This window comes from Apaloderma vittatum, unplaced genomic scaffold, assembly GCF_000703405.1.
Source record: "Apaloderma vittatum isolate BGI_N311 unplaced genomic scaffold, ASM70340v1 scaffold20292, whole genome shotgun sequence".
Lineage (NCBI taxonomy): Eukaryota > Metazoa > Chordata > Aves > Trogoniformes > Trogonidae > Apaloderma > Apaloderma vittatum.
This window is the reverse complement of record NW_009704382.1, coordinates 17347-28813: the sequence shown is the minus strand read 5'-3', so window position 1 is coordinate 28813 and position 11467 is coordinate 17347. Positions and strand designations below refer to the sequence as shown.

Here is an 11467-nt window from a genome sequence, read left to right as displayed (position 1 = left end):
CCCGGACGGAGCTGAGAGCTCTGCGGAGCGAAACGGGCATCTCTTAGCACAAGGGGAGGAGACGGACGCGAGCTGCATCAGGGAAGGTTTAGGTTGGGCATTAGGAGAAATTTCTTCGCCCGGAGAGTTGTCAAGCACTGGAACAGGCTGCCCAGGGAAGCGGTGGAGTCGCTTCCCCCGGAGGGATTTAGAAGACGCGAACATGTGGTGCTCGGGGACGTCCTTTAGTAGTGGACTTGGCAGCGCTGGACTGGATGATCAGAGAGTAGTTTGAGTCGGGAGGGACCCTGAAGACCATCTCGTTCCAAGCACCCAGCGTGGGCAGGGACACCTCTCACCACACTAGGTTGCTCAAGGCCCCGTCCAACCCAACCTTGAACATGTCCAGGGAGGGGGCTGCCACAACTTCCTTGATCTTCAAAAGACCTTATAAGTCTTTTCCAACCTAAACAATTCTATGATTCTCTCTCCTCTCCTCCTCTTTCTTCCTCCTGCAGTTTGCCACATGCAAGGATGGATTTCACAGAAGCCTATTCAGATCGATGTTCTGCCGTGGGGCTTGCAGCCAGAGAAGGAAATGTCAAAATGCTGAGGAAACTAATCAAGCAGGGATACAGCATCGATGTGCCAGACAACAGGGGGTGGGTGCCAATCCACGAAGCTGCAGCTCACCATTCGGGTGAATGCCTGAGGCTGTTAGTACATGCAGGTGAGGAAAATGATGTGAAATAGTACAATTTTTCTGCCAAATTACCCTGTTGTATAAAATACAGATTAAAGAGATCTCTTTTACTGTATTCTTACTTGTTTGGTACATTTGTATGTGGTTTCATAGATGCTGACTAGCTAGCTAAAGAGCAATTGGTGCAGTGTAGTCTGTGAATGACATTTGATTTTATTTACCTTCTTGAAAGAGTTGTTTGTGCATCTGCTGTAGGCCACACATCTCAAATTTTAACTCAGTTATTTTAAGAAAATAACTGTTTTGTAATTTATTGCTAACTGTACTCTTTTTTCCCCCTCCATTATTCTCGTTTGTAGCCCCATCAGATGACTACATAAAGTCCAAGACATTTGAAGGATTGTGTGCACTGCACCTTTCAGCACGCCACGGGTCTGTGGAAGGTGTTCGTGTTCTTCTGGAAGCTGGGGTTGACCCCAATGAAATTACCACCGAAGGAACCACCCCCCTGTTCCTAGGTGACAAAAGCTTTCTTGAAATCTTAGTATGACCGGTGAGAGGGGGAGAAAAGCTTATTTGCTGAGCTTGAACTTGCCAGACTTCATTCACTGGCTGGAACGTTTTGTATTTTTGTAGCCGAAGTACTAGGCTTTACACTCGGAAATGGAGTGGTTCTAGAGATTACTTTTTATTTATGGATAAATCCTCTATATTTTAAAACAAAATTGTAAAGCTAGATTGTTTTTCTGTGTCACCTTTTCTTTCTATCACAGAAAAGGCTTAACAATTCTGATACAGTGAGTCTTCAGAGTCTAAATCATCTGATTAAATCATAGAATCATAGAATGGCCTAGGCTGGAAGGGGCCTTAGAGATCAAATATGCTTATTGTTTTACTCACCTCTGTACCTAAACAAACATTGTAGCTACTGCATGACCTCCATTTGCAATTCTATTCACTTTTTATTTTTGAGCAACTAAATAGCTTATTTGATTAAAACAGTTGGTGACAGCTAGCACTTGCGGGGAAATCATCATTTAAAAGCACACTGGACAATGGTAATTAAGAGTGAGTTTAAGTGTATGCATAGGCTGCACAGGGCCAAGGAACAGGCTGCATATCCAAGAGATTTTTAAAAAGGACGTTTGTTGTCTGTTAATCCAGGCTATGAAGTGGGATGATGGCACAGCTCTGTGCTGGACACGGGGTACTGCAAGCTGGAGGCGCTCCGCTGGCGATCTAATATGCTAAACATTATAGTGGCAGCTATTCTCAGGTCATTTATTTTACAGGAAAAGTGTCTTGGTAGAATTGTCAGTGGAAAACACTTGAGGATGACTCAGGATGCTAAAGGAGACTTTGTCAATGAACCTATTGACATACAGGAAATGTACACATACATTAATTTTATATAAGTGTTAAAAGAGTTTTAAACCTATTTTTTAAAAAGAAAAAAAAAAGTTTAGGGGAATTTGCTGTAGAATAGCCACTGGGCTTCACAACTTGGGGAGGCTGTTGTAACTGCCATGGAGTCATGTTCCATAGGAAAGAGGGAGGAGAGAAACTTGCTTTTATTACCTGCATTAGCACAATATAGGTGAAATTTTAACGAGCCTAACTAAAAAACTATGCGGATAAATTTTCATTCTCCAACACTGTTTTGGAGGTGTAAACATGAAAGGCAAGTAAGCCTACATAAGGCAAGTTAAAAGAATTATGATTATTGTGTTACGAGTTCTTCAAATCCATTTAATAATATTTTTTAATTCTTTTTTTGACTGTTCTATTCCAAGCTGTTGAAAATAGACATGCAGACGTTGTAAAGTTTTTGCTCCAACATGGAGCAAATGTTGAAGGATCTCATTCTTGGTCTGGATGGAATTCTTTGCACCAAGCTTCTTTTCAGGTAACCTGTAAGTGTGTGTAGTTTCCATGTAACTGATGTGTTCTGAATGATAATTTACCTACGTCATTGCCTTTTTATTGGGTAGTTTTTTCTAATCTACCCTAACAGTCATAAAGTTGTCTAAATGATGAGGGCCTTGCAATGTACTGGAGAGTGTATCTGAAACTACTTGAGATGTTGAGACACAGTAGTTATTTAAATATTATAAATATTGCATGAACTCAGAAGCTCGTATGTTGTATTTGGGAAGTGAATCTCTTACAAGATCTTTTGAGAAAGAATTCTATTTAGTGTCTTGTCATCAGTGAAATGCATGACTTATTTCTAGAACAGAAATAAAATTAGCTTAATGGTTCTAATAAACTAATTTAATTTCCATTTTTATATATCATGTAAGTGGGCAAATGTGAAAAATTAAATTAAACTTGTCTGGTTTTTTTCTGCCATTATTTTTTTTGGTACATCTTTAGAATAGTGAATATAGAAATATAAGAAATATTTCTTATTTTGGGGCGGGGGAAGAAATAAATTATGTCAGTTCCCCAATTTTTGTGGATTAAGAGTAAAGATATTTATTTCAGGGATGCACTGAGATAATGAAAGTACTCCTGGAGAAAGGGGCAAGCAAGGAATGCCAGGATGACTTTGGAATTACGCCTTTGTTTGTTGCTGCTCAGTATGGGAAGCTGGAGAGTTTAAGACTGCTTGTGTCCCATGGTAATAACAATTATTCCTTTAGCTTTGTTGTTTTTAAACCTGCATCAACTTGTCACATCATAACTTTGAATTTTAGTGGTTTTAATTAATTCTAGTTGCAGATGGGTATGCAAAACTGTCTTTATTGCTTACTTCTTGTTTCAGTAGTTTCATGTAGCTTTCAGCAAGTGATGTTAGGAAATAATAAATCAAAACTATGAAAAGATTAAGGATCAGTAGAGTCTTCTAGAAGCCCTCAACAGCACGGGTCTGATTTTGATGACGTTGTTCTTGTAACAGGATATTGTTCAGGCTAAGTGGAGATATCTCTCTCTAGTCATAAAGTGAGAGCAACAGTTCCGTTCATGTAATCAGCATGTTTTATATATTTAAGTGCATGTGTCCTTATAATTAAAATTAATTGCCATGACTTTTAAAACTGAGGGTGCAATCACCTGACCAGAGAGCTCGTGCTAACTGAGCTATCAAGCAGGGAGAGTCTGAAAAAAAATAATTGCAATCAAAAGACTACCCAACCCATTGCCTTTCCTCTGGCGTGTTTTATCTCGTGCCCTGCTGCTCTTTGACAGAGTTAATATAAAAGCACTGGGTGTTTAAAAAGTTAGCGACAAATCAGTAAACGTTTCCTCATTGCTGTAGAAAACCTGCTTTGAAGTGTCGCTGTGAAAACCAATTACTGATGAGCATTAATTTGTTGTTTATTTTATGTCCTGTTGTGGTGATGTAAAGTACTGGCTTTTTTTCCCCGTCAGGTGCAGACATAAACTGCCAAGCGAAGGACAGAGCCACTCCACTGCTGATCGCTGCGCAGGAGGGCCACACTGAGTGCGTGGAGCTGCTGCTCTCGAACGGGGCAGATCCAAACCTCTTCTGCTCCGCTGCCGATCCACGCAGCGGCTGAGATGGGCCACGCAAAGTAGGTGATTTGAGAGACAATCAGGTGTATGCTCTGGTAATGAAAACCCAGTCGGTAAAGAAGTTCGCATCCAAAAGGAAGAAAAGCGAGTTCTCAACCTGATTTGGGGTTTAGAATTCATAATTATTTTCGTATCTTAAATGTCCCTTAGTAATCCCTGTAAAGTGAACAACCGTTTTGAATTCGGCCTCTAACCTGGGTCTGATCCGAATCCTAATGGTTCAGAGGGTTTTCCACCGTGCTGAGTCATATACCAGTTCACTCAGTAGCCCAATTACTTTTACATTTTGAAATACAAAGAGCGATAGCATGTGCTTTATATGTGACTTAAGCAGCCGCTAATTAGAATTATAGTCCTAACCATTAAGCAGCAGAAGTAATATGCAAATAATGAATTGGCTGAACCAGACAGAAAATCAAAGCCACAAAACTCTTCTTTTATTCCTTCCAGAAATGCATTTGTATCTTTCCCCAATCCCAATGATATAAGTTGTTTTCACAGCAGGAAGCCAAGAGTGGAAAGAAATCCCAGAGTAGCAGGCTGTTGCGGAGAAGCATCTCTCAGGAACCCCATCATTTGCACATGTGTGACAGTGCTTAAAATCTAATGTATTAATGATGACACTACCTGCAAAATTATTAGTAGATGCTTGATCTTAACTCCTGGCAAAAGCAGATCATCAACTGTACTGTTGTTAAAGTTTGTGCATCAGTTGATGCCTCTCCTCAAACTGATGTGGAGGGCAGCCTGTAGCAGATATTGAGGAAGCTGGGTTTTGTTCTTTTTTTTTGGAGAGGGAAGACAGGTTAGCAGAGTTGTCAGTACTAGAAATGTCTTTAAGTCAAAGCTGTCTTCATAGCTTTTGCAGCAATATATAACAGGCAACTTGCGAGCAGCACCAGTAAGTTCTGGTAGCAAAAGAATTGGTGTTTGTTGCCTACCCTTGTTAGCTGGAAAGGGCATAGAGGCGTGAGCCATGACACAGAATGGTTCTGCTTTGGCATCTCAGTGAGTGCTGTTGAAATGAAAGTAAATAGTGGGGTTTAATATTTGCAGGATATTGGAGTTGCTAATACCAATTACAGATCGGATCTGTGACAAAGGCGAAGGCAAAGTGAGCCCTGTGTATTCAGCAGTATATGGTGGTAACAGAGAATGTCTGGAAATGTTACTTAAAGAAGGCTACAGCCCAGATGCTCAGGAGTGCCTCAACTTTGGCTGCCGATCACCCATGTGTATGGTCTTCCAGAAAGAGTAAGTTTGCCTCGTGTTTTGAAAATACTCATATTTGCCTTTATTTAACTTCTAAAAAAAATGAGCAGAATTAACTTTGCTGGGATATTCTTTGCTGAATATATTTGAATGTGTATGTTTGTAAAGTGTGTAGTAGCTGCATGCTGTTAATTAATAGGATTGCATGTTCTTATGGTTGGCTTAGGAAGATTTTTTTAAAATCTAAATCAATCTATCATGCCACAATCATAATAAATAACTTGGCTGTGCTGTTCCTTGTGTGCTGTTTATAGGTTTTTTTATTTCATTGATATTTTCCTGAAATATGGAATCACCTTGCTTGGGATTAATTTGGGATATTGCCTGTTCCATGAAAAGTTTACTTTGTTTCAACGCTTCTTGAAGCTGGGCTGTTCGCTGCCTTCTGGGGACCAGTTATCGGAGTTCATAAGCTACACAATTAAGGTGCACAAGGAGTACAAGGAATGGCTGCCTTACCTCCTCTTGGCTGGTTTTAATCCAGTGAATTTAATGTGCAGGTTTTGGTAAGCAGATAACGTTATCTTGTTTACTTAATATTGTATGCTAATCTGTAGAGCTGTTGCCAGTGTTATCTAACGCATGCTTTCAGAGGACAGTGCTCGATAATCATTTGCCACTACCAGGAATGATGAGGGCAAGTCTGAAAGAAGTTGTCCATGAGTAATGGCTGGATTCAGTAAAAAGAATTTCTTTTAGGAAGAAAGCCAGAATGGAGGCTGCTTTATCACTACCCTGGAGAAATGCACCATTGCACAATTTTTGTATCAAATCTCTCTTACTAGCCCCCAAATTTATTTGTAAATTCTCTGTGTGTGTGTGTAATACAGTAATGGTAAGGGGAATTTCAGATACCAAGAAAAGATGTCAGGAGGGATGGAAAACAAATCTTAAGGTGAAAGCCAGGCCAAGGCTTGGAGGAGAGGAAATGGATGCAGTTAGAGATTGTGTTAAGCAAAATAATGTGGCAAAAATGCCAGTCTGATGCTTGCTTTTTTTTTTTTTTTTTAATTCTTCCACATACAGATAACTGCTTGGTAATGTTTTATATTTAATTAGGCACTGCAGAATTAAACTTACATTTAAAATTATGAAGTATTTGTATTTTCTTCTGTGTTTCTTGTCAATGAAGGTGATGCTTGGGCTTTACTACCGTACATCTTGGCTGTTAATAACATAATGTGAGATGTATAAACTCACTACATGCACTACTTACCTCTATGAAAGCAGCAGGATTTTAAGGTTTACTTAAATGTTGACTTGTATTTCAGATACTGTAAAAATACTGTTGTTAACTTGTTAGTGCTGGTTTTAAATGCATCAGGACTTAGTGAGATTCTGTTAATCATGAGCATCTGTGGCTTTCTGAACAGTAATTAGAGGAGCATATCTAAGGTGTGGTATATCTGTAGTTTACCTTTATTCATAGGAGACTACATGACTGCAGAAGGAAACATGCTGCAGGATTGCAATTCAGTGATTACACAAATCTCACTGTCCACGTGTGTCATATGTTATGGTTTTTTATTTTTTTCTTCCATAATCCACAAATGTTTTTAAACCAACTAATTCCTTTGTTTAAATATCTGCTTTTTACAATAATATGTATCACATCATAATCCACAAAACTAATGTTATTATAAGCTCCACTTCAATATTAACTATTCAGTCCTGGAAGACAACAGGAGGGTAGTAGAGAGCAAGGGACATTTTTATATATGATTCCTTGACTGTCTCTAGCTCCCTGTGCAAAACAACTGTATAATCAATCATAAACTGGTCAGTCTAGAGCACTGACAATTTTAATTACTGGTGGGAAGTGTAAAATCACCATTCTCTGGAATAAAGTTAGACAATCGGATCTCTCTCCTGTATGGTTTTTGGTGAATGTGTGAAAGTTCAGTCAAATACAAAAAATGAAATAATAAAAACTAGAAAAGACATAAAATAATTTTGACATGAATCTCTTGTAAAAAGCTAACGTATTAAAAAATTTTAGTCTGGTAATTTTGTGTGTTTAGAGCATTTAAATTGCCATTCAAATGAACCTTCGGGATTTTACGCATCTAGCTGAGAAGTGTCATGGAAAATTGCATAGCTCTTCAGGTTATTAAGTATTTGTTAGTAAATAGTGAAGCCTTCTATGTGTTGTTTCCATTCTTCTATTTACACTATTGTGTTTTGTTTTGTAGGATTTTCTCTGTGAGCGAGAACGTCCTTAATTTCATCCTGGAGTTCACAAACTGGAAGAGACTCCCTCCAGCTGTAGAGCAAGACCTTTCAGACTACAAAGAGAAGTTCGCCTGGACTGCTAAGAGCCGTTTTGGTAAGCAATACAAGGAGGGAAAAAAAGCCCCTGTGTGTGCCACCGTCCAGGCTGTAAGTGGGAAACAGCGCTGGGTGCTGATGCGCGATGGCAAAGGAGGTGCAGTAATCAGTAGGCATTGCTCATCCACAAACTGGGCAGCAGAAGTAGCACTTACCCTAAACAAAAAAAGCAAGCAAAACATATTTAGATTAATTTACTGATTACATTACTCCACTCAGAGTGAGCAGGTTTAGTTTAGGCAATCTTGTCCACTTCACATTAATGCGTGTGCTATAAGGTAAGGGTAGAGACTGTGAATTAGCACTGTGCCTTCCCGAAATGATTCATTCAGCCTCCTGGAAGATTTTTGGTTATGTTTTCTAGACAATATCCCACTGATGGTATTCTCTGATTTGTGTTTCCAATGAAGTGTCTATGCTGTTCTGTAAGCATCTGACAGTAATTAAAATGCAAACCTTGTAAAACATCGTGTTAAATACCTACAAATCTAGTTGCATATCATTGCTTCTGTAATCAAAATGTGGTCGACCAGTAATTGATTGTGCAGGAGAACGTTAGAGCTCGCTGCGTTCACCCTTCAGAAGAGGAGTGAACGCTCTGTGACCCGCACCTTATGTTGTGAAAGATTGCACTCAGTTGTCTTCTAGTGATTCATTTCCAAGCAAATTCTTCTTTAGGGGCTCTGTAATAATTTTTTAAAAATGTTTAAGTGCTAATATTATTGAATAATACTTCCTTTGGAATATTTGAAGCTAATTAGGATACCTTTTTGGAGTAGAAAAACAAAACAACAACATTTTATTTGGGGAAATAACGATGAAGTTCATTCTTCATTTCTTTTGCTATTAGGAAATATATTTGTGTTGTAATAGTATCCAGTAACTAAAGCCAAAGATGGAAAGCAGAGAGGAAAAAGCAGGGGAGGAAGTTTGAAAGTTTTCACTTTTCCATTCTTTCAGCCAAGAGCAGTCAGGGCAAGCAGGACAGCTGCTGTGCTGAGAGGCAGGCTTCCCCGCTTGAGAAATACCAAGCACTCAAACTGAGATAAACTGGTCGTGCAAGCGAGCATAGGAAATTTAAAAATGGTTTGTGCAGAAAAGTTCAAGAATGGGCATCCACGCTTCCAGCTGAAGGCTTGCAAAACATGTGGTCCCATGGAGTTACACATCTGCCATACTTTCCCTTCTATACTGAGGTACAGAAGTGATTGCAGTTAATATTATGGATTCCTTGTGAATAAAATAAATGGAGAGTTTGGAGGCACTAGAGTTCTGTATCAGGGTAAGCTGATTTGTAAGATGAAGGTTTGTGTTTGAGCGAATGCACGTTTACAGACGTGTTTGTGTATCTTTTGGTGCAGTGCTTGTCCTTAAGTCGTTTGGCAACATGATAGAACTTCTATCGTCATATGCCTGCTGAGCCATGCTGTCAATTAGTACTTATCCTAAAAGTGTTTTCCCTTGTGTTATTTTGTTGCTGGTTTTACTTCTAGACTTATATTTTTTCATTTCTTGTAAGGCAGCCTGAGCTTTTCTCTCCCCAAGCAGGTAGCTGTTCTAAGCTGGTTAGATGAGACTTTCTGATTAAGGCTAAAATGATTATTTGATGCCTTATTTTTAGAAGTATAAGATAACGTTTCTAGCTTGGGTAGGGAAAATCCAAAAATGTTGATTCTAGCAGGCAACAGCTCTTCACTGTTGAGAGCTCTGCCTTGTTATCTGCCAGAGACTGGGGGTTCAGATGGGATCCAGCTAAGCCAGGTAACTGCAGTTAAGTGTCCTGTTCAGTGTTTGACTTGGTTTTTCATTTTTCAGCTGTCATTCCTTCCCTTTCCCATCTTTGTCGTCTTGAGATCCGGTCCGTTTTAACAAGTGAACATCTGCGATCAGACCGGTTTATCCGGGAATTGCCATTGCCAGCTTGTCTCCAGGACTACCTTCTCTACTTAGATGTACTGCGGGTCAACGCTATCCCAGGAGCAGAGGTTTATCTGGGGCAGGGAGAGGAGGCAGCTCCCTCTGCCAGTCACTGCGGCGCTGGAGATGCAGAGAGGAGGGACGCCTGTAATGCCAGTGCTAGGTGATGGCACTGCCAGTGACTGAGCTCTGCATTTTGTAACGGCAGTTAGACACCGGAGAAGAACTACTGTAAATGACTCTAGTAATAAGTCTTTTCATGCTGTAGTTTTATACTGTGTCTACAGGTTTGTTAGGAGATCTGTGATTTACTTCTTTTAAAAGTCCATTGTAGCTTTCTAAGTCTGTGAATGTTTTCTGGTTTTTGAAAGGAAGTAATTTCACAGAGTAAAATCAGCTTGTTCAATGAACATAGCTCGTGTAGTGGTCGAAATCGATTTGGTCAGGCACTGTTAGTTGATGCTTTATTCTAGTACTCCGTATACCAAATGAAATTGCCTTAAAGTCAAGGAACACAGTGTCATATTATTGTTACAGATTTACGTGTTGGAGAGTGATTTAGCTGAACCAGAGAAAGGAAAATAAGAAAGGAAATAATTTGCTGAAGAAACAGCGATTTTCTTTTATTTTCTTTTCCTTGGTGGAACACCGACGTGGGAGGCTGGCTTGGAGCCTGCACTCAGTCCCTCGCCTTGTGTAGGCCATGGGCAAGGCACAAAATGTCCCCAAGAGCACACCACCACGGCACCACTGTACAAAAATGCCTCCTTCCATGAAGTGAAAAAGCAGCCGCTGTCCCCACTGGGTGGCGACAGGGCCACCTTGGTGACAGACAGCTGCATCCCTCGTGCCGGGAAAGCTCTCTTCCTGCAGAGGTGAAGCCAGCACTGCCAAGCTCACTGGTAGTAGATGCTGAAGGCGTGAAGGATGTACAGGAAAGTCGTGACGAAGGCAAAGAACTGCACAAAAGGAAGAAGAGCAAAAGGTGGATTTAGCTGGAGAATCTAACCCCATCTCCTTTCGGTGTTCTCAACCTAGGAAAACCTCCCAGCCTTGAGCTCTCCCTCTCAAAGAGGCAAAGCCTCCCCCACTTGCCAGAAGCCGCCACACAAGGTTGTCTGTGAGCTGCTGGACCTCAAGAAGTCCATGCTGGGCACACAATGCAACAGAGTTGAGGGAGCTGAAGCTCTGACCAGGGTGATGCTGCTGGGCTTGAGATGGCTCTGCTGTCGCTTTAATATTTGCTCTGGCATCTCCCCAAGGGAAATAGTGGGCACTTTGGCCTGCCCTGGGGTTTTCTACACCGACTCACCGATGCGGCGGTGTTGAGCTGGTAGTAAAGCGAGGTGGTCTCAAACTCAGAGCGAATTGTTGCGTTGGCTTGCAAGACAGCGGCGCTCATGTACAGAATGGCCGTGGCGCCATGGTACAAGCTGTCCTGCAAAACAAGGGAGCAGCGAGGATGAGAGCCTGCCCAGGACCGTCTTTTTTTGACTTGCCCTGAGGAAGAGGTTTATCTTCTGCATGTCCAAGTGCTCAAGTGGGATGCACACACCCAGAGGGAGGCTGAGACCAAACACTCTTGCCACGCTGAACCCTCCCCTTTGCCCACACAGCGCCCTCAGCATTTCTGATCAAGGCAAAATGAGCAGAAAGGGCTGGTTGTTTGCAGAAGGGTCGGCAGCTGGCCGGCTAACCCATCACTGGCCACGGTAGTCATGTGGCCCC

General features: G+C 41.0%; 2 protein-coding genes across 2 annotated transcripts in view; one reads left to right on the top strand and one right to left on the bottom strand.

Moving 5' to 3' along the window:
- The first annotated feature begins 513 nt into the window (after positions 1-513).
- Positions 514-9906, top strand: LOC104270620 (ankyrin repeat and SOCS box protein 3-like). The gene is given in 10 exon segments (XM_009865034.1): positions 514-709; positions 1042-1200; positions 2476-2588; positions 3170-3305; positions 4058-4181; positions 4183-4221; positions 5279-5476; positions 5749-6000; positions 7687-7820; positions 9638-9906. Coding segments are annotated over 10 exon segments (1620 nt in total).
- A 729-nt stretch (positions 9907-10635) lies between these two features.
- MALL (mal, T-cell differentiation protein-like) overlaps positions 10636-11467 on the bottom strand; it is a 2284-nt gene continuing 1452 nt past the window's right edge. Inside the window, exons 3-4 of the mRNA XM_009865033.1 lie at positions 11052-11177; positions 10636-10698 (exon numbers count right to left, since the gene is read on the bottom strand). Of these exons, the coding sequence (XP_009863335.1) occupies positions 10636-10698; positions 11052-11177 (189 nt within the window). The remainder of the gene's footprint in view (positions 10699-11051; positions 11178-11467) is intronic.